This window comes from Anarrhichthys ocellatus, unplaced genomic scaffold, assembly GCF_004355925.1.
Source record: "Anarrhichthys ocellatus isolate YVR2014 unplaced genomic scaffold, GSC_Weel_1.0 scaffold2, whole genome shotgun sequence".
Taxonomy (NCBI): Eukaryota; Metazoa; Chordata; class Actinopteri; order Perciformes; family Anarhichadidae; genus Anarrhichthys; species Anarrhichthys ocellatus.
This window is the reverse complement of record NW_022280032.1, coordinates 17,010,746-17,036,240: the sequence shown is the minus strand read 5'-3', so window position 1 is coordinate 17,036,240 and position 25,495 is coordinate 17,010,746. Positions and strand designations below refer to the sequence as shown.

The following is a 25,495-nucleotide window of genomic DNA, read 5'->3' as shown; positions in this document are numbered from 1 at the left end:
TCCATCGACAAAGGAGATAAGACCAGGAATTAATAAAGATGTACAGCAGCTCCTTTCTTTGTCTGCTTTCGTATGAGTGAGTGTGTGTGTGTGTGTGTGTGTGTGATTATGTGTTTGACTTGAGTCAAATCAACCTATGTTCTAATTAAATTCGTAGGCCTATTCAAGCTGCTGTGAAAGAGGCTACTTTGTATTTCTGATGCAGAACAGGAGGAGTATCCAGCATTATGTGCCCCAAGACGTGCCAAGATGAGCGTACGTGCATGCCTGAACGTGTTTGTGTGTTACTGCGTGTGTAACCCTAATAGTTTAATGCAGTTCTATTGATTAGCACTTTAATGTCAGGGCTAATGAATTGTTCCTTTAATACCATTTGCACATCTATTTACAACAGCATCAGTATGTGCTGCAGCACACACACGTTTAAATAGAGGAAGAGAAAGACACACAGACAAACAGGCAGAGCGAGAGAGAGAGAGAGGCACCATACAAAATGCAAAGCAGATAATCTGTGTATTTGCTACGGTAACTTTATTTTTACCTTCATCTTTTAACTTTATCTTAACCTTTATCTTTGTATTCACATATTTGCTGTGCGCTGTCTGTTTCCATTATATTCTGACACAAAGTAGCTGTTCTGCTCTGTATTCTGGCTGCAGGCTTGTGGAAGTGGAATTGTTTTTGTCTGAGGCAGGTTGCAAAGTCCAAACCAACAAGCCTGTGGTTGAAGTGCTGCAGGGGGCATCTGCACGCCAGCGGTGCTGCCTTGTCTGTGCACTGATGACTGACATCTCTAATGGAACATTGTGGAGCTGGAGATGGTCTTTACATCCAAGACCACATCCAATGCCTTTTATCAACATGCCATTAAGAGACTGTAATACATCCATCCATCTCCCGCTCCTCCTGCTCACTCTATCTCCATTCCCGGCACTCTACGTGCCTCTCTCACTCGGCGTCTGCGTTGTGTAACCAGCCTGTCTGCCCTGAAATGGTAACCCAGTTAAGAGGCCATTTCTTTCTTCTCAGAGTACACCATCACTATCAGCGGCCCCCCGCCTCCCACCTCGACCTACACTCCCCGGGTGAAAACCCTTTGTCACCTCGGGGCTTTGAAAGCCCCAGCTCTCACTCCCCAATTGTTTCCACATTTTCTGCATTCCTGCTCCAGATAAAGGTCCTGCTGGTGTCCCTGCCTCCCTGCTTAGAGCCTCCTTCCCTCTACCCCTCTCTGCTCGCCCAGGGTGCTCAGGGCTAAACTTGCATGGGTCCAAGGTGGGCAAAGGGTGCATGGGTAGCAGTGAGCAGTGGGTGGGAGAAGGCGCAGGTCGGGAAAATGCAAACGACAACTCGTCCGAGCCCGTGGGACCTCCCACCGTCAAGGAATAAATACACCACAAACCTAGTTATTAGGTGTGCTGCTCGCTGGCCTATATAAACCATCTGCCTGCGTTAACTATTACATGTCTTTGTTTAACATGTGTGCAGACAGAGGTGCAGAGCAGGGCAGCAATGTGCGAGCCACACTTGATATAACGGGTCATGTAATTTACATTTCCCTTAAAGACACGTAGATGCTTTAATTCGTTTTGCCTCTGACCGAGCCATCATATCCATGGATCTGGTAATGTTGTGAATTCTCTGGTCATGCAGAGCCTCATCCAAGCTTCCCCTGACCTCCCAGGATCCTCCGAGGCCTGTAATTTGGAGCGCCTGACTTGGAAGCAGCCCTGGAGCTAATCACCATTTGGTATCTGACAGATTAACCCACCATAGAAACACAGGCGCACGTACGCACACACACAGACACACACACACAGAGCTTCGCTGCCTGTCTGCCTGCCTACTGCATGATTAACTGGAGATAAGGGAGCGCTTCAAACTCCCTGGATTCACAGGGATATTTAAAGCCGTCATGGAAATTTCCATAGGGAAAGAGGTGGTGTGGTAATGGAAGTGGTCTACAGCGCGTGTGTGTGTGTGCGTGCAGAGAGAGTGATGCACAGTCACTCCCTGTTACTTCCAACAACTGTATATTAGCAGCTAAAGCTTCGGCCCCACTGTGCAGGCTCCAGTGAAGGCCTTCTCTGTGTGAAAGGCTCCTGCCTTTGTGTGCATCAGACCATGGCAGCCTCAGCCTCCAGGAGAGCACGACAGCAGAAAGAGCGAGTGAGGGGGAGAGAGAGTAAGAGGAGGGAGAGAGAGAGACAGAGAGAGAGAGGCAGAGAGCGATGCACGGGAGAGCTTGGCCTGAATGCGCTCAGGAAAAAAACAGCTGCCAGCAGGGGCAGGGTCAGAAACATTGAGTGATTTCCAGCCTCCATCGATAGATACTATTCTTAGTGAAGGCTTATGAAAAAAAAGGATGCAGAGAGCTTTGTTCGTATGCGAGCAGTTCCAAGTCTGAAAGCCAAAAAACTCTATTAGTTCGTTCTCTGTGATACTTTACCTGTGTAAGCAGGCCAGGTTGAATCTGCAGAGGCTGGGCACCAGGGGCCTGCGTCACTATGGGAACAGCATTCTCCATCCGCACAGAGTAACTGGTGTGCTTGGAAGGGGACGCCTGCAGCCCTGTGCACAAATAAAGCTCATGTTACAGAGGATGTCAACAAAACAACAACAAAAAACATGCATTTCTGCAGAATTAAGAGCGAGAGATCACACAAAATGTTTTATTTGCACACTGATTTATGTGCATTCAACAGATGTCAAAACCCCTCTGCTCTGTGTTCGAATATAGAAACGACACTTCGAAAAACACAAACAGTAGTCATGGCAATAGTATAAAAACAGCTTCTAATAATGGATTTTTTTTATCACCCATTCCATAAAAAGAATAAATAAACAAACAGAATAATGCCTTAGAGCTTTTCTGCCCTCCCAGCGCAAACACAGAGGAGACAAACAGGGGGGTGAGTAAGCCTTACACAAACATATTCAATTTCCTTTGAAATGACTAATTGCCTCATCAAGTTATCAGGGAATGAGAGTTTGTATGGTAGGATGACTCTACCTGTATGGTGCAAGACCAAAACTGCAAAACAAAATGAGAAAAAGTGACTGTCTGTGCATAGAACTAAAACCGACTCCAGAGCTGTATGTATTGTATTAGATAAATGTCTAGTCATGTTTTATCCTCATATCATGTTCTAGTGCAGGCGCTCATGGCTGTGATTTTAGGTTTTGCACAGATGACCGCAAATCCCACTCTATTTACTCATACTAATGCATACTGACTGGTCAAACCTCCTTACCTTGGAAGCCAGGTGGGCAGACGATGAGCGCCTGCTGGAAGGGGTCGGGCCGGGCAGCGCAGAGCTGAGGAGCCCCCGGCTGTAGGGGCATGCTCCTCTGGGCCACGGCTGCCATAGAGGCAGCGGAGGGCTGGTAGAGTGCAGATTGGTAGTTTAGTATGGAGACATCAGGACTTGCAAAGGAAAGGGTGGCATTGTTGGTGGAGGAGGGGACCAGGTTGGCGGCCTAAAGGAATGATGGGACCAAAATAAAAATCATGAGAGTGGAGGTACTGATGGGAACAACAGGGAAGTGGAAGTGCTCCGGGGAGGGAGGGTTGAACAGCAGGCACGGTAAATAAAAAATAAAAAAAACAGAAAGATAACAGTATTCTAAAAAAAAACAATACACAGACAAAGATGCAAAACAACCTCCAAGATAAGATCAGAGCCGGTGGAAGAATAAGGAAATTGGACGACTGATTTGAAAGTGTCTTAAAATATGCGGACTGTTGATTTGATTAATTAGAGGGAGGGAAAGAATGTTAGGAGAGATGCAATCAATGCTACAATCCGTAGAATAATCAACCATCAATGAGCAAAATGACACCACGCACATTTAGACTGAGATTTTGATCATCGTGTATCATTTACAGCATTTACTGGGTAAAAATGTCTGGACTTCTGGTGACAATATACTGAACATGAATTTATTATATGTCTCAGTACACAATTCAGCAACAACCAATAGCATAAACATCTTTCGTATTATCTCGCTTAAATGATGAGTGTTAAAGGCATAAGGAGATCATATTACTAAGACTGTTTAAATGTAAATGTGACTGAGTTATAATGAGGCAATATAATGAGCTGCAGCAAAACTTGACATTTCATGTCACAGCTTCACTATCTAGCCCCCAAATCAATATGCCTGACAGGAGTAATATTTCCCAGCCAGCAGTCATTATATAATTGTGTAAGCTTAGGTAACTCCAGCATGTCTTGACCATTAATAAGACATGTGGAATACTCAGATTGCCTGGGAACATCCTAGATACAAACAAATGCTTTTAAGAGACACCGTTTGCTCATCTCGTAAGTAGTATTTGCTCCGCGAGACACCGTCTAATTTTAGCCCTTTCATTAAGCGCACATAGGGGTGGAGGAAAATAGAGAGACAGCGCTTTCATTTTTCATTTGCTCTCTTTAGCGTGTTCGATAAACACCAGGGGAGGGAACATAATCAATATGGCACTGTGGCATTCATCATAAACAAGCACGGAAGCAGCAAAATACAAGCCAAAGATGCATTCCAGCCTTGCAAATGAATCGAGCTGAATAAATCACTAACTTAAGTCTGTTTGTATGCCCTAAAAGCCACGAGCAGAAAAGACAAGCTGAGGGAATGTTGATCCATTTAAGTCACAGCAAGATGGGGTTTTTGTCGCATGCTACACAGTGTGAGCTGGCTCGATATAGTTGGTGATAAAGAACTTTGTTTACTAAAGAGAGGGGTGGGGGAGAGAGAGCAGGAGTTGTAACTAAGCACAATCTGGAGAACCTTGCAACACGAAGCTCGGTGATTCCGGCATAAGCCAAAAGTCAGCAGTTTCGATTCACAGACCGTACGGGAACGAAGCAGTAAAGCACCACAGGCTCAACCCCGGGAAATGGGAGGAAAGAGGAGAAGACAGCGGAGGACAGGAGTGAGAGGAGGGAAAGGGAGAGAGGAAGCCTGGTAAAGGGATTCTTAAGGCCTGAAAGCCCCAGAATGCAAGGCAAGCAGGAAGTGGGGCTTGTCATGTGTGTAATCAGCACTTTGTGACAATCCCACAGGACCTGGGGCACAGACAGAAATGCAGGCAGACAGATATACATGCACCAAGGCAGAAAGGCCGGCAAGTAAGCATGGAAACGTGCAGACAGACAGGAAGACCGGACAGAGAAAAATAGAACAGCTGAGCTGTTAAACTACTGACAGTTGGGCGTTTAAAATATGATTATTTGGTGAAGACAGCAGTTGACCGGGTTTGTAAGCGAGACGCATCATTCGTTTTGTGGCCTGAGGCAGCTCGGCATTAATTATCTATTGTGATATATATACATTTACTTGATAAATATTCCACACTGCATTTCTTATGCCATTTTGTCAATGGAAATGCTGTAAACCAAAGCTGAAATAATTAACATACTTGCATCCGACGGCATTAAAAGTTCTCTCTGTCAGTGGTTGCCTAACATACTGATGAGTGAGGTTTTACCTGGCTGTGCACAGTGTTCAGCTGGTTGTTGAAGGTCATGGTGAGGTTGGTGGAGGTGCTGGGGGCCACGTGGGTGATGAAGGGCGTCTTGCTCTGGTTGACTGTGTCGTATATGTTGACGCGGCGCTTACAGATCTCCATGTTTTGGAAGCACGATTTCACACTGCACGGACGGAGAGGGAGGGAGAAGGAATGAGTGCTGCGTCCTGTGACAGCGGCAGATGTTGTTTCACTGTTTGAATGATAATTATATGAACAACAACAGGGCCCGTTTGGCACGTACTGTGTGCTGTGGGGGAAATCGAGGAGATGTGTCATAGTAACAAAGGGGTGGTTGAGCGTTTCGATAGGGGTGATCCTCTTGTCTGCGTCAATGGTCAGCATCTTGGTTAACAAGTCGATGAACTCCCTTCTGTCGGCCTTCTCTGCCAGCATCTCGGTCCCCTCCAGTTCCGACGCCATGTTCACCTGGAGGCACAACAACGGACACACATGCATGTTAGCATAGGGCCTGATTGAGTATTCAAGGACTCTCATGTTTACGAGGACGACAGAGAAAAAAAAACTCTCCCACAACTTATTCCCAGAGGGGCCTATTAATACTCACAAGGCCTCATCCGTTAGGGTGTCAGTGTGAGTGTCACAGAACCCGGTGATAACCTTGCACCTTAGTGACATTATAAACATTTGCACTGGTATTTCTAGCACCACTTGAAATACCTCCTGGCGCCGTCGCTGAGATTTTTATCTATTCCTGAGATGTGAAAACAAAAAAAAACATGAACCCTATAAATATTGCCATTGGCTAGTCCTTATAAAATACAAATAAAAACTTTCATAAAGGACACCATTTTGTGAGAGCCTCTTAGAGAGTAATGAGACAACTTAACTTAAATAGGTTTTGAAGCAATTCTGGGAAGCTGCCTTGGAACATTGTGTCGCTTCATCTGTAGTGCAGCTTGGGTTGTGGATGAACACGGGGCAAAGCAGCCGATTTCTGCAGATTCTTTGCTCCAATGAAAACCCACAAAACTAGCAGGGATTGATTTGTTAGGCAGGGGACTAACTCTGGGGACTGGGTTTGCTTTTACATGTGGGGTGAGGTAGTGAAGGAAGTGGGACAAGGTCGTGATATACTGTAGCTAGTCTGGGTTGAAGCGAACAAGCAGATTGTCAGGCAGTGCAAGGACAGAGACGGGGACAGAGGCAGCAGACAGGCAGCCTTGTTTATTGTGACTGCCATGCAGAGGTAGCGGGGCTGTTTTTCATAAAGATGCAGTGCTTATCTGTAGGCCTGCTCCAGGGGCTATCAGATGTGCTGCCAGTCAACACTGCAAATCTGATTCAATTCTCTTTCTCTATGCAGGTTATTCAGGCTCTGTAACCATTCCTCTCTGCTTGCCACCTCCGCTGGCTGTGATAAAGGAATAATCTGCGGAATGAGGTGAGACATAATTACGTCGTCCTCTGCTAGTGGAAGAGATGACTTTGGGAAATGTACACAGTTTGGTTGCTCATGGGTAGCAGGTGGGAGTTGGCTGAGGGGTGCCACAATAATCAGACTCGAAGGCTCCAAGCGGAAGCCAGAAAAGGAATAAGAATTTTCCTAACTTTCCATTAAAGTAAGATACGTGAATTTACTCGATAGAAAATGGATTTTCATGCTTCATTTTCTTTCAATAACAGCAAAAGACAACATTTGACATTTTCTAATCTTAAATGAAAATCCAAAAAGGCCACTAAATAAACATAAAGACAAGGGGCTTCAACAAATACGGTCAGCCTTGCGCGTTTTGCATGTCGACGGCTCTTTATGGAGCCACATCTGTACCGTGGGGAGCACTGACATGCCACTCCGGAGTAAGGGCAGGGATGGCAGATGTCGAGCAGTGAGACAGACCGGGCTACGCCTCAGGAGGTGCGGAGCTCGGCGTGCAGGATGCAGGCCTGTCTTCTGCACAGCACTACGACGAGTGCAGATTTACCCAGAAACGTTATTACTCAGTGGGAAGAGTATAGCAGAAGAGAGTGAAAGTGTATTTGCAAGTGTATGTTGTAAAAATATTGAAGGATTGCAGATCACAGTGAATGCATTTTTTCGAGGAGACCTTCCTTCCATCTACATCAGACCTCAAGCAGGATCCTGCATTTACTCTAAGTTGGTCTCTGATTTACTCAAATTAGATATACTTGTGACTAAAGCCTCCCCACATTTCCCACGACTGAGAGGAGGTTCATTATTTCTTCCTGGCACCCAGCCTCTCTGTCTTTCAGGGCCTTCAGCTACATCATCCATTATACACGCGGAGACAGATGTCCACAATGCTGACTTGTTTATACGGCCGAGGATAGTGAGACGGGGCAAAATAGGCAGTTTTCTCCCACATTAAGCTTGTGCAGCTCTGCTGTATCGCCTTTGAGGTAAGCTGAATCCGGCTGCTGCAGTGAGAGAAAGATGGGACACAGAGCTTGAAGCGTAGGAGACAGAGATGACCCAGGGGATATCATACCAGTGCAGGTTGGTTTCATTAAACTGCATATATGTGTGTGTGTGTGTGTGTGTGTGTGTGTGTGTGTGTGTGTGTGTGTGTGTGTGTGTGTGTGTGTGCTGTAAACTCAACAAGCCCGGGCAGTGATACTATCATGTCCCAGCCGACGGCATGTTATTCCAGACAGGCCTGACAACGGCCCTGGGCACTACTGGACAACCATAATTGTCTCCATCACTTAAGTCACTACTTACACATGGACAGTCTCCAGAAGCTGCTCCTGGTTGGGCACCAAGTCGACCATTTTCAAAAAGAAATAATTCACCTGCTTGACTCTTATCTCTTGCCTCGTCATTATCAGAGGAAGGATGGAGGTGCACAATGACATGAGAGTACTGTCACAGATTCGAAGGGGCCCTGGGAAAAACATTGTAATTTTCCATCACGCTGCCATATCTGTTGGCAGAACCGGTATTTGGCCAAGTAAGGGTGAACAAAACAACACTTAATAACATCTCCCTGTCAGGCACGTCCTATCAAAATGTAATGGCTACATGTGAACTTTCCCACCGCGGAGAGACCAATTCACGCTGAGTCATCGAGGAAAGTGACATTAGATGTAGCCGCATTCAGTAGCAGGGCTTTTCCATATAGAAGTCTCGTTGTAATGTAAGTCACTTCCTGTGGTTAAGCAAGAGCTTCTTAACAAGCAGATTCCCACAGGCGACATGCAGGACTGCAGGGAGAGAGGGGCTAACCAGCTGAGTCATGAAGACAGAACATGGTGCGGGTCCCACTGAGCTGGTCTGAAAAACTGGTGTGGAAACTCTGGTGTGTGTGTGTGAGTAAAACATTTTGTTGCCTTGTCATCTACATACTTACTGTACATGTACTGTAGACATAGAAAGTGAAGATAAAGCCACAACACTCACTCCAGCTTAAATAATAAAGCAAACTGTATATATATACAATAACCACCCTTACCACATGCTCAGCCTCAATGTCTGTAACTTATTTGATAGCGGTTAAGCAAAATGAAGAGCAGATTTGAGGAGGGGTTCCAGTGAACAGCTGCTTTCATTTCACTTTGTAAACTTCCATATAGAAGCAGAGCTACACTGCATCTGGAGATCAGACCTTGGCAGCATAAATATTTTAAAGGATTTCAAATATTTGATGGATAATTCTCAGGATGCGATGTATCAAACTGACCTGGGACCTGGTTAGACTCATCATTTGAAGCTTCAAATGCAAGACAGGTGGATATCATTCAAGCAAAAGACAGAGCAAAGGCAAATATGTCTATTGGTAAGATTTGCTGGGGGAGAGAGTCATGTGTTCGTGTTACTGAAACAGCATACCTGCGCCATATCATCCAGGCAGTTGAAGATGTACTTGCGAGCCTCCTTGGACTTGATCCCCGTTTCACCCTCGTGGTCCTCTGGAGTCTGCGGGAGACAAGAAGCAGATGTTCCTCTCAAATCCACATCACACTTCCCCTCTGGAAACGCATTTACATTTGGCTCATTACAGCCTCTTGTTGTTGATGTGCGGCAGGACTCGGCTTGCCCTCCGAGCAACCCTGGGGTAGCACACAAACACTCATCTAACACCCAGCGAAGATGGGGGGAGACGGGGGAGACGGCATGTGGAGGCCCACGCTAAATCACTGAGATGACATGCAGAATGTAAACTGCACACACGCTTTTCACACACGTGCACATGGACACACTTTCACTTAAACACTTGAACACAGGCGATCACGCTTTTTCAACGGTTGACTTTAGAAGCCTGCTCACTGAACACATGATATTTTTAATTACAGTCAGCAAAGCGATGCAGCTGCTGTTATGTGGAAAGACATGGCAAGGTCAAATTAAAGCTGAGCAATCACTCTTCGGGATGGAAAAAAAGTGGTCAGGATGCCTTGACGTTTGATTTTCCACAAAGCAAAGAGTCTAGTTACAGCAGTGGTGTCGGGTCGGTGTCTTCCCTACAATGCTGCTGTCACCTCTTATCTTCAGGACCTCAAGGAGCCCCTTATTCAACAACACTGTGTTTGAAAAAGGCCTCCAAAGCACGAATGTCACACAGTTTTTCAGAGAGGACTGAGAAATTCTTAAATTTGAGCAAAAACGTGAAACGGTTGCGCACCTTTTACCTGACAACTGCTAAAAGCCCATGGACAGCTGACCCGAGAGCATTTACTATGTACTTTATGTTGCTATATGACTTCATTTAAAGGGCAATTATCATGGTGTGTTAATGGAATTCATAAGAAGCAAACGCACTTGGCTCTTAGAAAAAAAGGACAATCGTAGGCTCAGCCAGATCAGACACTGTAAAGACATCACTGCCCTGCAGAACAAAAGTTCAACTTAAGTTAATGAGGGTAAAAAGGAAAGGAGCGGACCTCCTCATTGAGTGGCCTACATGGAGGGACAGTGGAAGGGGTTGGAGCAGACACCCTCTGAGCTGGATTCATCAGCCCGGGCTTCCATTTGCCAAATCCTCTCACAGAGATCCACTTTGCTCTCATCACTCTCTGACTTTCTTCATAGCCAGGGTCATCAAGGCCTCACACACAGTGTGCCAGAGTGTCGTAGAATATTAACGACAGATATTGCTGGCAAAAATATCACCTGCTCTTAGAAGGATGTACCGGAAGGCATTTGTGTGTTTGTGCGCATGCATCTCTATCATTCCAGCTGTACCTTAAGTCTCCAGAGAGGATAGGTGGAGTCGGGGTCTCTGTTGAAGAACCTGGTGGTTTTTGTCCCTGCACTCAACAGATACTCTGCAGGCAGACCCTGTGTCTGCGAGATATACCGGATCTGAAAGACAGAAGATAAAAAAATGCACGTGAGACTTTTCACATCATATGCATGATTGAGCCATGAGTTGTGTTGAATTGGGGAGCCCTGTGAATATCACCAATGACAAAAGAAAAAAGGCTAAAACTTTAGGATTGATGTTCTTTTGGCAGAAGTAAGATCTATGCTGAAATGAACTACTCCAGACTTATATGGCTGCGATATGCATTGCACCCAAACATGACCTCAGCTCAAGAGTCTGAGATTGATTTGAGACTTGCAAATGAGACACTTTGCAAAGTTTTCGGGCTTGTGAAATATCAGGCGGGCTTGTTCAGTGATGGAGCACAACTTGCTCAAGGTTTTCCCACTGAGCCTCGTCTGACTGATAGAGAGGGGGGAACGTGGCAATGTCTTGCTCTGGAGCACAGGGGCTGCGCTAATTGGACAAGTGGCTCTGTGGCATCTGTTCAGATAAACAGGGAGGCTGCGCAAGAATCATCAGGGGCTGTCAGGGGGATTGGTGAAGCCCCCCACCCTCCCAAACACACTCACAAGAGCACACTCGCGGAGAGAGAACACGCGCATATGCATACACGTAAATATAACTGCACCTGAAGTTAGAGTCATGATTATTGGAGCACCCAGACACACACAGTGGCACAGAGGTCAGGAGACAGCTTGGAGGTCCGAGGGATCATTATGTGTTACCTGATCGTACTCTGAGGCTCCGGGGTAGAGGGGCCATCCCAGAAAGAGCTCGGCTATCACACAGCCCAGGGACCACATGTCTATGGCCTCACAGAACGGCAGGCCCAGGATGATCTCCGGTGCCCTGTGGATAGAGAAAACACACAGTATTGTTAGAAATCAGACATAAATGTATAGGGCCCGACCGAGCAGAGCTGTGCTGTGACTGACAAGGACTCAGACAAGTGAGCCCAGCGCAGTACACAGAAGTCAGAAGATGAAATAATCTGATGTAGGAGTGTGCTGGAGAGTTTCAAAAAGCCAATATGATCTAATTGGACAACAAACATACAGATGATTACATTTCGTTTTGCACGCAAACACACTTTTCCACACCAAGACAGACGATCTAACCCTCCATTAATCTTCAATGTCTGAAGGCTGTTATGATATCTTAACATTGATCACTCAATGTAGCCTTGTGCCGTAGGTCGTCATTTTTTTCCTATCACCTGTTTAGGCGGTTTTCCAAGGTGCCACATGGCAGATAACTGATTGATAAACATGCAGGAGCTCTGCGTGGAGGTAGAAGGGTATGTTTACTGAGTCCCCCGGTCCACAGCCACAAAGCAATGTGGAAGCAATTATGCCATAAACAAAAAACTAAAATAAAAAAAGCATAAAGATTCTGTGGAGCATGCAATGAGCTTCATCCGGGCTTTTAGAGGGCTGCATTTGAGTTCATAATGCCAGCGCTTAATTCCTAGACACTAAGCTTTTTCCTTGTCATACATACACTCTCAACAGTGACGCACAAAGAGACCATTTCAGTAGAAGAGGAGATAAATATCTATGATTTGATAAAAGAAGAAGAAATATTGCTTCAGTTATTTGAGCAGCACCGCAGTCCGAAACAATTGCCAATTTCAATTCAACATGTTTTATATCCTGTCAGAAAGACTAATACGCTTCTTGTGAGCTCACGTCTCTGATGGGGCTTAAAATAACCAAGAACACATTGACTCTGCTCTCTAACGATCCAAAGCCCTTTCAAGAGGTTGTCTGGCTGTCGTCAACATATGGGGGACGCTTTTGGCCTTACACGTTACATATTGGTGAGACTTAGCCACTCTACAACTTCAATCTAGACTGAACTGCTGAAACGGAAATCCTTCTCTATGTATTAATAACATATTAACAGCATGACACACAGATCACAGGATCTTACGGCTAATCTCGGAAAGTTTCTCATTCATGGCTGAGTTCACAATGCTGATTGCTGTGACCATGGTAACTAGGGCTAGTGCTGCCCCCTAAGCCGAGGCGGGCTGTGGCAGGGTCGCAGAGAGAGAAACGGTCCCGTTGGAACTGTAGGTACCAGGGAAACGGAGAATATGGAAAACAGCATGGGGTCTTTATACGCCTGTTCGGGGGGGGGGGGGGGGCAGCAGGTGGGATTTGGAGGAGAATTAATGAACATACCTCACATACTTAAAAGCTAATTTCCAACTGTAGCTCCGTGCCCTATTCATTGCTCGCTGACAAAAAAAGCAAAATGAAAAGAGGGCACAGGGGATTCATTGTATACTGAGATGGTTCTAATATAGAAAGGCAGGAGACGCCACAAGGATAGACGATGAGATGCTGGATAAGAAAAATAATACCGGAACAAGACGGAGAGAGTTCAAGACAGGCAGAGGCACAAATAAAGCAAGTGAGGGGGAGCAGCGAGGAGCTCAGTGAAGAGCTCCTGTCACAAAAGGTGGTTATTGGGGTCTGGAGGGCAGCAGTGGAACAGAAGCCAAGACAACACGCTAGCAACAGTATCTTAGGGCACCATTACACACCAATACAAAGACACCTTCACACACAATGAGCCGAGACGTCGATCAACGGGCTGCCAAAGAGGAATAAAGGAGCCTGCTATGAGGCGATAGCAGAGGGGAGGAGCGAGGTCTGCTGAAGGTAGGAAAGAGATGGAGACCCGATCATGGGACCGGGGTCAGCATGATCCTCCTCATAACAGACTGCTAGAATAGCTGCACTTTCACAGCGGCCATAAGGGAGAGGGAACAAAAACAGCTGTACGCACATGTGGACAGGTAGACCACCACACAGAGAGGGAAACATATGAGTAAGCTATAGGAGTGGTCTTCAAGGATGGTTGAGAGTCCATCATACCTTCAGCATGACCTGTGCAGGACACGCTAATAAACACACTTAACCATCTCGTTATCCAGAATTCCTTTGGAGTTGGTCAATTTAAAGTCTTTAGAAACTGAAGCCAAATCAGTTTAATAACAGTTTAATGACAACATCTCCTTGACATACATAGTACAATACAGACGTTTGTGAAGATTATGTTCCATTTATATATTCAAATATCACTGTTGGTACTTTCAACTCATTGCTTGTCACGCTGTCTGTGCAGACGTTGATAATAGAAACAAGCAGCACTCCATCATCATCACATATATTGTGTTTTCTACCTATGCGATATTTGAAACGATAAAATGAAACTAATGTACTGCAGAAGCCCAGCAGTTCTGCGCTGCATTTGTCATCTAAATAGGACTCATTCCTACACAAAAACACTAAACATATACCGCCTTATTTGTGTGAGTATGAGTTCTCTTGACATTGGGAAAATCAAAAAGTACATGAGCCTTTGTGAGCTGCAGAATGCACAGGCTGTTCTGACAACATGAAGCTGTTTTTTGACTCAGCTGCGAGAAAATTCTCCCCATCAAAACACAATGTGGAGATGAAAGCCACAGGAAACCCTTTCATCAGATGGTCCTCCAGATCACTGTGACTCCAGCGGACACATGCGGACCCCAGGACTTTCAACGTTTCCCTTTTTTTACCACGACACTGAACTAATAAGTCACTTCAAACACTAGTCACCATCATGGTATGTAATTCACACTAGATGTCAAAGAAAGGTGGCTTTCATAGCGGACAGAATGTACTTTCATTAGAGCAGAATTAGGTATTCGGCTCTAGTGCAATGTTTCTATTCATGTGTGTATAGCTGTGTGCCATGACCACATGGACTTTGCCCTCGAGTGTGATGGTGAGATTTGCTTGTGTTGATGTTATTCTTGGATCCGTTTCAGCCTGAACCTTCCTGGGTTATGCTCCAGTGCTCCACTTAGGCTGTTCTCATGGCTCCTCTGCCTCTCATAGGAAGCTCCTCCCGTTCAGCGAAAGTCAGAGAGAGAGAGAGAGAGAGAGAGAGAGAGAGAGCAAATGAAGGGAGGGAGGAAGAGAGAGGGAGTAACATCGTTGCTCATGATAAGAAACCACAAATGCAAATCTGCCCCTACCAATGCACCGCTGCCATCGCATGCAAAGCACCCCACAGCTGCTGCTGAGGCAGGCCTTTCACTGGCAGTGATAAACAGCACACACATCTGCACAGCTCACAAACCTTGCTCCTTTCCTGTCCCCCTTTCCTTCGTAAAGTAGCAGAGCACATGAGAATGACAATTTATGCAGATAGGGCCATTTCAGTTTTCGATGCTAGAGGGGATGTCATAGTTAATCTCTATGGAAAGTTTAAAAAACAGCACACAAAGCAGCCAGATGTTAAGTTGTCACATTTTTGTTTTTTGACTATTTAGTTAAAGGAATTCTGGGGTATATCAAGACTTCACTTAGTCGTTAAAAGACAGAACAACATTAAGAGTCCATAGCCATGCTATTGGCTCTGTGAGGCTGTACTTTAGGCAAACTTTATTAGCAGGCTAACATTCGGGAGAGACTACTGTGCTGATGTTTCGCAGGTAAAATGGTCACCATCTTAGTTTGGCATGTTATTGTTAATAAGTATTTGGTCAAAAATAACCAATTCCAAATGTAGCCAAATTCCATGGCAAGCCCTCTAATAGTTGTTGAGACATGTCAGTCTGAGCCACAAATGTGAACCTCATGGTGGCGCTGGAGGAAAACCGGGAGATCACATTGCCATCCACAGAGCCACATCGCTAGTACGGCTATAAACTACATCCTTGCCTCCTGGTAATCTCTATAATCAAGGTGCTTGGATACACCATCTGAGCATGCTACATTCAGCTGACAATGCCAATTTATCACCCTTTTAGCTGCACCCCACCTAGCTCATCTCCAGTTGGCATGGCTACCACAGACAGTGCTCCTCGGAGGGTGGTGGTGAGCTTCTCGCTGCAGACCATAGATGTCAAATAGAGCACAGACGGTGTGCAAACCACCGGCTAGCCAGAGGCTTTCTCCGGGTCTCAATGGGGACCCAACTGCATGAGAGGCCTCAGTGTTAGGGCCAGTGGCTCTGACAGCACTGGCCCCTGACAAAAGAAAGATGGAGTGTGAGATGGGTGAGGGTGAGGGAGGCAGAGAGAGAGAGAGGGACGGAGGGAGGGAGAGAGTCTGCATGCTGACATCCTCCCAGCTGGCCTGGTCATTGATGAGCCCCAGTCCCCTTGTGAGCCAGAGATGGCACGACTCATGAATGGAGCCTTTCTTCTGCCACCCCAGCCCACCCCTACACCTCAGCCCCTTCACCCGCCCCCTCTGCCATCGCAGCCAACCCCTACACCTCACCCAGCCTCACCATCAACCCCCTCCTTACAGCCCCTCTGCCAGCAAAGCCCCCATCAAAGCCCTAAAACTAGGGCGCCGAGGCCAGGCTAGCACTCCCTCCCCTGCTCGCCTGTCCGCCCTCTGCTCTGTTGAACTGCTCTCATGAACACACGATGCGGACGCACAGGCACAGACGCACACATTGCTGACATCACAGGCTGTGTGCATGTCAGGATGTATCCATCAGGCTGACCTTCCCTTAGCGTGGCTCCAGACGGGAGACTGATGGATCCCTGGACCCCCGCAGCATTTAGAAACATACACACACACACACACACACACACACACACACACACACACACACAGGGTTCAGCCAGTCAGAATTAATGGGTTTGATCTCTTTCCTTTCTGTTTCGAAGACTTCATAATGCAACTATGTTTTATTCAACAGGCAGGCAGGGAGTTATATACGTAAAGAGCAGCATGTATACCGGAGGTAAATAAGATCTTGTGCTGGGTATTTTGAGAGCAGTGTTTTGACATAGTGCTGGTTGGAGAGAGAGACAGTTGTCCAGTGCTAAAAGGAAAAAGCACTTCATGAGAAAAGAGCCTGCCATTAACTTTTGTCCCCTCTGTCTGCCTCTCCTCTGTCCCTTTCCTCCCTTCTCTTTGCCTCTTCCCCTCTCTCCATCCCACACTTCCTTGCCTAATGTAAAAGGCTCGAGTTGGTGCTGTGAACGACTCCCTTCCTCCCGCGGGCAACTCATCTACATATTCATGCCCTCAAAAGTTCCTCCAAAACCTCTTTGAAGACGCACCATAGAGAAACACTTTTCTAGATATATTGCACGGTGGTCGCTGACTGTGAAATCAATGTGCAGAGCTACATCCCCTACCCGTGCACCTGTGGCTCGCAGGAGCCCGCCCCAACCCGAGACACACACATACATACAGTACACACACTACACCTCTTCATCCGCTCCACCTGCTCCCATCGCATCAGAAAATGCCGCACTGCACACAAGCAAAGCAAGGCAGTGATCATGTAAATGCACATTTATCTAGGCAGGGGCTGTAGACTGCATTTAAATGTAGAGACTGTGTGGTCCAGGTGGATTAGGGGCGGAAAGGAGGAGGGTTGTATCTGGACAAGGTACATTTTTTTTCACAGAGTCCTTGAGAAATGTTGTCTCACTCTCTTAGCAGGGGCGACATTCCTGCTGCTCAAGGTCCTGAAAACAGGCCTTGCTCTCACTTTTTTTTTTTTCTCTCACTCTCAGAAAAAGGCACAGCGAAAGCGCTGACGCGACTGTCACTGTATTACTTGTTAAAGTATCCCTGTTGCTCTAGCAATGCATTACAACAAGGCACATGAAGGCCTATGGAAGGAAAGAAGGAGAGAGGGTGTTTCTTACAAAGGGAGGGGTCGATATACCCCAAAAACTGGTCAATGGGACTGTTAATGCAAAAAGCAACAGGGAAACTTGCAGACACATGAGCAACCTCAACTCAAACAGAAGCTGTGATTGCAGCACCTTAAATGCATCATAGCAGGCTAAAGAAATATGATTGAACACAACCTGAAGTACGGAGGAAGTAAACTGTAACTGAGAGCTAACATAGCATTTTAATGCTCAAAGGTTGTCGCTGTTCCCTCTCCCAGTCTCACCATCGCACATTTAACTCCTCAGTGGGCAGAGGGCCACCCCTGTCACAGCGGCACGCATGGCACATGGAGCCCTGTCGTCGAAGCGTGGCACAGTCAATATTAGCACACGGGATATGCCACATTCTCTCACATGGCATCACCCTATGCTGTTTTTTTCCAATGAGGCTGTGTTAATAGCAGTGTTAGATAACGTATCAGATTTACTGTTAGGTAACACAGAACATCAAACACATGTTTTATTGGCCCGGTGTTACATTTGCTGCTATGGAGACTTTCTCCCCCCTTGGAGAAGCAGTGTGGTACCCTTTTTCACCCGCCCTCTCTCTCTTTCTTCTCCCTCTGCTTGCAAAAGCTTCCATTAGCAACGCTAACAACTACAAAAACCAAACAATGAAGTGCAGTTATACAGCGCAGTTCAGTTGTACGTTTATGTCTATGCAGCGGTTCATTGCTCCTGGTTGGTAATTACCCCTTTCCTGTGGTTATTATTATTTTCCTGCAAGCGGTTGATCCTATAAGTAATACATCTCATTTACACCTGCAGCCAGCGGGCTGTCCACCGCTCCCCGCAGCACCCCCTACACCCCCAACCCCTATCGCCTGGTGCAGGGGTCAAAGGGACAAACCTTTTTTCAAGGAGTGGAGGTGGAAGGAGAGGGAGAAGAGGCAGGGAAAGATGGAGAGGTTGGTGTGGGCACGACAATGGAAGATGGATGCCCTCTCCATCAACACCCAGCCACCCTACCTACACACACACACACACACATATTCTGTCCCCTCTGCCTCTCTTGTCAAAGGGAAGAGTGCCGGGAAGGATTTGCGACCGGTAAATGATGGGTATCTGTCATACAGTGATGCTCTCCGCTCAGCAGACAGCCTGGAGAGAAGATGTAGGGGACGCACAGAGGGAGCCTCAAGTCTCTCCAGCCCTATTAGGGTATTAGACTGACAGTCAGACAGTATTAGGCCAGTCTACCAGCCACTGGCCAGACACTGACCCAACCCTCAGGCATGTGCAGCCTTGCTCCATGATAATCAGACTTTAGTGAAATCTCTAAACAATTACTTAAAAATGGGTATGGATAACACATTCTGGCAAAACAATTATATTTCACAAGAGAGACACGTTTTCTTGGAAAATATTAAATCTGGTGCTGACCCCTTCAGAGTGAAGCCATCACACCCTCATTCTGTGTTAGTCTCTACTCCCCACTGTCAACAAGCCCAGAGGAAATATGTGGGTCACACAGAGAGCTGGCCACGGGTGGTTGAAGCCAAACTAATGGCAGAAATGCAGACAGACGATGTAACACATTCTAACATGCAGTCACTCCGTCAACCAGCTGGCAAGCCTGCCACCTCGGCCGAGACGTTCACCAAAACAGACAGGAAAGCCGCATAGCGGGCAGCAGGACACACTCCGCAGACGCCTCCGTCAGTCGGGCAGATGAGATTGGGTCCGCTCGTGGCAGAGGGATGCTAAAACCAAAGCCTTGATAACTTCAGCAGATTAGAGTGTACGAGGGATTCGGTGAGCTGGATTTAAATCCTCCGTCCAGCACAGGGCAGCCCACAGCCCGGGCTGAAACTGCAGAACAGACTGTATATATCTATCGTGTTGTTCTGTCACAGCCTTTCAGTCAAAGAGCCCAGCATGACAGTTATGTAAACTCCTGGCCAAACCAATCACAATCTCATCTGCTTGCTTGACGGACTGTCTGTCTGTCTCCCTCTCTTGCGGTTTGTGTGTATTTTCTGGTGTCTGGTTGACGGGCTTTACTGTCGTTTTATTGTCTAGCTTCCTCCAGCAGTTGCTTTAGTCCAATACAGTCCAGAACAAGAAATCGCAAGGCTCTACATTGATATGACCCATTGTGTTGATTTAGGCGGACTGAGGCAGAGATCTATTGATAGTGGGGGAGAGAAGGGGGGGGCATGGGTTGGGGCCACAATCAATGTGGTTGGCTGGCTAGACCTGTACATACTGGGTATGTGGTAAAATAACAGATGCCGAAAATCCATTTGAAATGTGGCGCCCGAGAACATATAGCGAGGAGCCACGGGGGCGCCGTCCTACAATAATGACATACGTCTCCCTGCCATTCAAGACACGCAAACACACGCGCAAAACACACACACGCGCCAGCACAGTTTCAATCATAAACGCTGCTCTGGTTGACTAGTTCCTTATTTCTGGGGCAAGTGAAAGAGCACATGGGGGAGAGATTTGCAAGGCAGACTGCAAAATTCCCCTCCATCATACCCTCACCCCGGCATGCACTGACATACAGTACGGCATGCGCTACACTTCTCTACCTCCACCCATCCCCCCCTTCACCCCTCCCACTCTCTATCACCATATCTTGTTTGACTACCGTCTTCCTTCCTCCCACCCAGTCGGGCAGTAATACGATCTCCTGCATAATCAAATTCTACTCCGTGTGACATGAATTCTCGGTGCCCAAGGCTGCGCTGCCTCACAACAAGCTACAGGGCCTCAGAGAGCTGTAACTAAAGCTCACACAGGTCCTATAGAGCGGCTCCCCACCTCTCTCTAAAATTTAACACAGGGATAGTCCTCCAGGATGAGATTCCCCAGCCTTAACCGTCTTTATGTGCTTGCCTCAGTGTCTGCCGGTCTATCTGTGCGGCTCTCTGTTCTTTGCGGTGTACGTGTGTGTGAGTCCCTGGAGTGCAGCAGGCTCATGGTTAATTAGAGAGTGGATAGGACAGACTGACAGAGGCTGATCCAGACTGTCACCCAGATGTGGTCAGATCACAACGACTGACCCACCCTGTCCCTTTGTCGCGATTAACATCCTACAAGCATGACAGCGATCACATAAGCATACAAGATAATAAGCAGATCCCCAAACACACTAACGCCCTCCGGAATGTGTCCTTTGGGAAAGGTGAAGCCTTCGATCTTCCCTCCTCAGACTCGTTTCCCTCTATCTGCCCCAGCATGCCGCCTGCCTGCTGGGCCTTCAGACACTCTTAACGCTGTTTGTCACACTGCATTCTTTCCTGACAAGAATTAGAAATGTCATCACGTAGACAAACAACAGCAGGACTATTCCTTCCTGAGGAATTTGGACAAATAGGCCATTCCCTCATAGCCTCGTCAGAGGACCGTCTTCTTGCTAAGACAAACGAGGACAGATAGAGTTGTGTGTGGTGTGTTTTCGGAGCAGCAGTTGCTCATGTCAGGATCAGTCTTGGACGAGACAAATCCATGTCGAGAAGGGGACAGATGTGTGTATTTGTTTCAGCCACATTAATGCACATGGCTTGTGCTGAAAAAAAAGAAACTGCCGGTAATTTAATGTTTTCACACGCATTCATGGATATGTGCATGCATAGATTTATAAAACAAGAGTCAGAGGATCTTTCTCACAAAGCATTTCTCTCTCTGAGACACATATGAGTCAGACACAGGTGCACAATATGTTATTTGGCTTCTAACTCTGCTAATGTGTGTTTATGCTGCCAATGCATGGTGAAATGCAGTTTGAACTCCATTTTTAGAGCAGACAATAATAATAAGAGATGTCTTCAGGTGAAAAACAATCAGTCACAAATGACAGGTAATTAATTAACCGTGCCCTGCAGTCATTTGTAAGTGGAGTCAGTTAATCACCTCTCTATGACAATACCCATGCATTGTTTTTCCTTGCCTCTGTCACATAGAGAGTGATCATATTTGCCCGTCCCCTTTACAGTCTACCATGACAAACAATGAAGGCATGCTTGGCGTTTAATATGCCATACGTTGGGTATTGAGGGAAAACAATTACTGTAAAGCAACAATCAATACGGCATTATCCTTTTCATGTAGCCATACTTGAAGATTCAATTATTATGGACAAAAAAGGCCTTGTCATTTCTGCTGCTGTGGCCTCACTCAAGGAGAAAGCAGACAGCTTTGACGCCATCTAAAATGTAATTTGACTCGGATTGATCTATTCTGGCTATCACATTGCTATGTGGAGGGGATACATTAGATACATTGACGACGTGTCTGATTGAGCAAGGGAGTGACATAAATGTATTGGCATGGCTTTGCCTTGTAAGTATCACTGTGGGGGATCAAGATTCAATGTGCAATTGTGAAGACAAGTGAGGGTTAATATACATAGTACCTCCAATCAACGAGTTAAACACTGGAAATTAACACGTTTTGCTTGATAAGAATTAGACCTGAAATTAGAGATAATTTTCACTGTCAATTAGTCCGATTTTTTTATCAACTCATTAATTGTTTAGTTTATAAAATGTCATAAAGTAGTGAAATATGCGCATCATAATTTCCCACAGCTCAAGATGAGGTCTTGATTATTTCTTGATCAAACGACCATGAAACATACCCTCAGCCGAAAACAGAGCAATGAATGGAAAGCACCTTGTGGTTTTGTGGAGCCTTGGCAAGTCAAATTCCTCTTAGTCATTGGTTTCTATTTTGCCCTCAAGTTAAAAAGCTATAAACTAAGATACAGACAGGGGGAAAAGGTCATGTTTACGAGCCAAACGATAAAGTCTGAAAAGAAGTGATAGCACCGCTGAAGATTGGAGACTGTTGCTCTTGGGACTCTAATGACAGACATGATAGGACAGCTCTTTCAAGGATACTGAGATATTTTTTCCATGACAAGAAATACCAGAGAGCAGATAACAAACATGCTTTCATCATGGTCTGCATGCGATAAAAAACATTCCACACAGATATGCATGTCCTGTGACAGCTCTGTAACTGATGGTTGCCTTCCTAACCCAGCCAGGTGTTTTCCTGTCTAGGCTTACCTTGCCCAGAGGGAAGACCATCCCCTCCCACTGAACACACACACACACGCACACTCACAACAAAGGCATTCTGGCTCTGAATATTTCTTTTTGTTGTCGAGTTGGAGGCAACAGACAGTTTTAGCGCAGACTGTGGAGCAGCAGCACCGGAGGAGCCTGCTGGAGTCAATGTGAATTTTAAACCAGTGCTAAACATGACACATTTACGATTTCTTAGGCAAGAAATCATATCGCACTGAAGGCTGTGTACAGAGGAATTCTCTCCTTCTCGTCTATTTGTCTCCCTCTTTCCTCCTTTCCCTCCCCTTTCTCCACTTTCATTCTTCCGCTGTATGTGTGAGGGCTCTGAGGGCGCTGCTGGAGGGAGTCCAAAAGGACACAGTGTGAAACGAACACAGCTCTGACCTCCCAGACAACCCCGACACAGCCAATCAGATCACTTCCCTCCGACTCATAGGGCACTGTTATTGGTCATTGGTGGGAGACATGACCAGTGGGGGACTCGAGTGGCGGGAAAAAAGGGAGGGCGTGAGGAGGAGACAGGGTGGGGGGGAGTAAGGGAGTGGTGCTACGTCTATGCACTTTAACCGACCCTTTGCCCAGAACAGGTCAGGAAATCTCCAGAACAAAAGCTAGCTGTCATCTCCGCCTGACAGGCTCGCTCTGAACAAAGCTGCACTCAGCTGACTGGCAAAGCGACCAATCCTTGAGGGAGGTCGCTTGTTGTAATCTGGTTCTGTCTCACATTCCAGACGTCTCTGGTGAGCGAGGCAAAAAAGCGTGCCCTGAACCCTCAAACAGGAAATGAGTCCGAATGGCGTCCCTCTCCCTGAGATGAGGCCTCAGCTGTGGCCGATAGAGGGTCACAAACAACATTGCATGTGTAAATACAAACATGGCTGAAAGCTGGATTACACACAGAGGCAAAAACACATAACACCACAAATTGTCTCTCTGTGTCCTCTCTCTTCTCCTTCTTTGAACATGTAGGTATGAATGTGCACACACAAACACACACACACCCTTCTCCCAGACATCACGGCTCACAGCTGCATGCCCCGGGCCTTCGCTATCTCCAGCCCAAACTCAGACTCACATCAGCCACATTCCACAGCCTCCAAAAGCCCCAGGGGCAGCTTCACAGCTGGGCACCGAGCTGGGCTGCTCCCTGCCTCCCCGGCTCCACTTTCACCATCACCACCCACTCCTCCCTCCTTCTGCTGCTCGCCATCTTACACACCCTAGAAAACAGGACATATCTTTCTTTCACCCCTGCATCAGTGGTTCAAATGGACGAGAAGGGAGAACTTGTCCTGCCCTCGCTCCCATCGGCTCATACACGGTTTACATGATGAGGTTGTATAGAAGTGGCTGAGGCCGCAAAACACCGGTGGATCAAGACGACAAAGAGCTGCCGGAATGTTAATGAGGTCTTTTGAATTCTGCTGCTATCGAATATGGTTTTATTCTCCTGTAGCGGCGGTTTCTTTTAAGGTGTGCCATGTCGACAAGGGTAAAAACACAAGTCAGCAGACAGACTACATAATCTAATGACTTCATCTGCGACTGCGAGGCTATCTTGTTACCAGCGAACAGCAACGGCAGTCGACATATAAAACAGACCTCATAATGCAATAAATAAAGGTATGAGACACCCTGTCTCTATCAGTTCCTCCTCTTTCGGTATACCTGCTCAGCAGTGACGTACGAGGGTGAATGTCATTTAACTATCAATTAAAGGTGAGAATGAGTTGAGTTGAGTCATGTCTAATTAGATATCAGCATCAGAATGTACCTTAACAAGTTATTTCCTGTAAGAAGAGCGAACAAGCACATTTCCCACATGTGCAAAGCTTCATTTAGGAGAAAAGAAAACTCATGAAGAAGTCTCAGCGACATGTGCCTGTCCATCCATCCATGAGTTTCACTTTCACTCCACGAAAAGGAGAACAAATTATATACAGCGGGCCAATTGGACAAAAAATAGCAGAATACACACACCTGACAAGCCCAGCAAAATATCCCCAACTGGCAGCGCATGTCTCTGAATGTGAGTGTGCACATGGGTGGGTGTATTAGTGTTCATGGATATGTGTGTGTCTGTAAAATGTTTAGGCCGGGCTCCGTTTCATCATTTCAGTAAATGCCACGCAGTCTATCAGTCTAACTGCATATACGTCTCGGGCCATTTCTACATCTGTAATAGAGAAAGCCCATCTCCCGTCAGAGCCGCTCCTCCACTGCGCTCAGAGAGCCCAAATAACACACACGTGTCTGCACAAATGCGTAAACACACACACACACACCGTATCTCTGATGAGCTGACACAGAAAACTAGATTTATTAAAGGGGAGGGGGAGAAGGAGAGATGCTGAATGCGTGTGGGGGTGTAATTTCAGCAATGGACACAGGTTGTTGTAGACAAAAACAGACAGTCACACACACACACACACACACACACACACACACACACACACACACACACACACACACAATTCCAGACGTAAAGTGCATCACTCTCCTCCAAGAGACCTGTTTATTTCAGACCTGTGACACAAAAGCTAGAGCGCCGTGCAGGCTTATCTCTCCACATCCCTTGAAACGTTGCACAGCCCCCAAAGAGCTCCCCGGCGCTCCACATGCCACTTTCAATTAGTTCCACAAAGAGAGTCTTCCTCTACCAAAAGGAAGATGGGAGCTCATTACTGAATTCCTCTCTACTCTCGGCTTTGAAATATAGATCAGGAGGCTGTGTCTGACTGCTGGGGCCCAGGATATGCCACTCGCCGACCATGCCACACCAGTCCAGAGCAGATGAGCTCAGAGTGCCGTCTCATGGATTAGCCACTCCTCAGGTTTAACAGCCCCTACAGCTTACCCTCTATCTCACCATTAGCTCCTTGCCTACCATTTGCTTTCTCTCATCTCCTATTTCTCTCTCTCTCTCTCTCTCTCTCTCTCTCTCTCTCTCTCTCTCTCT

The 25,495-nt window shown here is 46.6% G+C and overlaps 1 protein-coding gene across 3 annotated transcripts in view; it reads right to left on the bottom strand.

Annotated features, from left to right (window-relative positions):
- hipk2 (homeodomain interacting protein kinase 2) overlaps nucleotides 1–25,495 on the bottom strand; it is a 69,705-nt gene that overhangs the window by 10,090 nt on the left and 34,120 nt on the right. For all 3 annotated transcript variants that reach the window (XM_031870464.1, XM_031870483.1, XM_031870473.1), the window contains exons 3-9: nucleotides 11,508–11,631; nucleotides 10,698–10,817; nucleotides 9,345–9,431; nucleotides 5,778–5,962; nucleotides 5,495–5,657; nucleotides 3,255–3,480; nucleotides 2,450–2,571 (exon numbers count right to left, since the gene is read on the bottom strand). In XM_031870464.1, coding sequence (XP_031726324.1) covers nucleotides 2,450–2,571; nucleotides 3,255–3,480; nucleotides 5,495–5,657; nucleotides 5,778–5,962; nucleotides 9,345–9,431; nucleotides 10,698–10,817; nucleotides 11,508–11,631 — 1,027 coding nt within the window. The remainder of the gene's footprint in view (nucleotides 1–2,449; nucleotides 2,572–3,254; nucleotides 3,481–5,494; nucleotides 5,658–5,777; nucleotides 5,963–9,344; nucleotides 9,432–10,697; nucleotides 10,818–11,507; nucleotides 11,632–25,495) is intronic.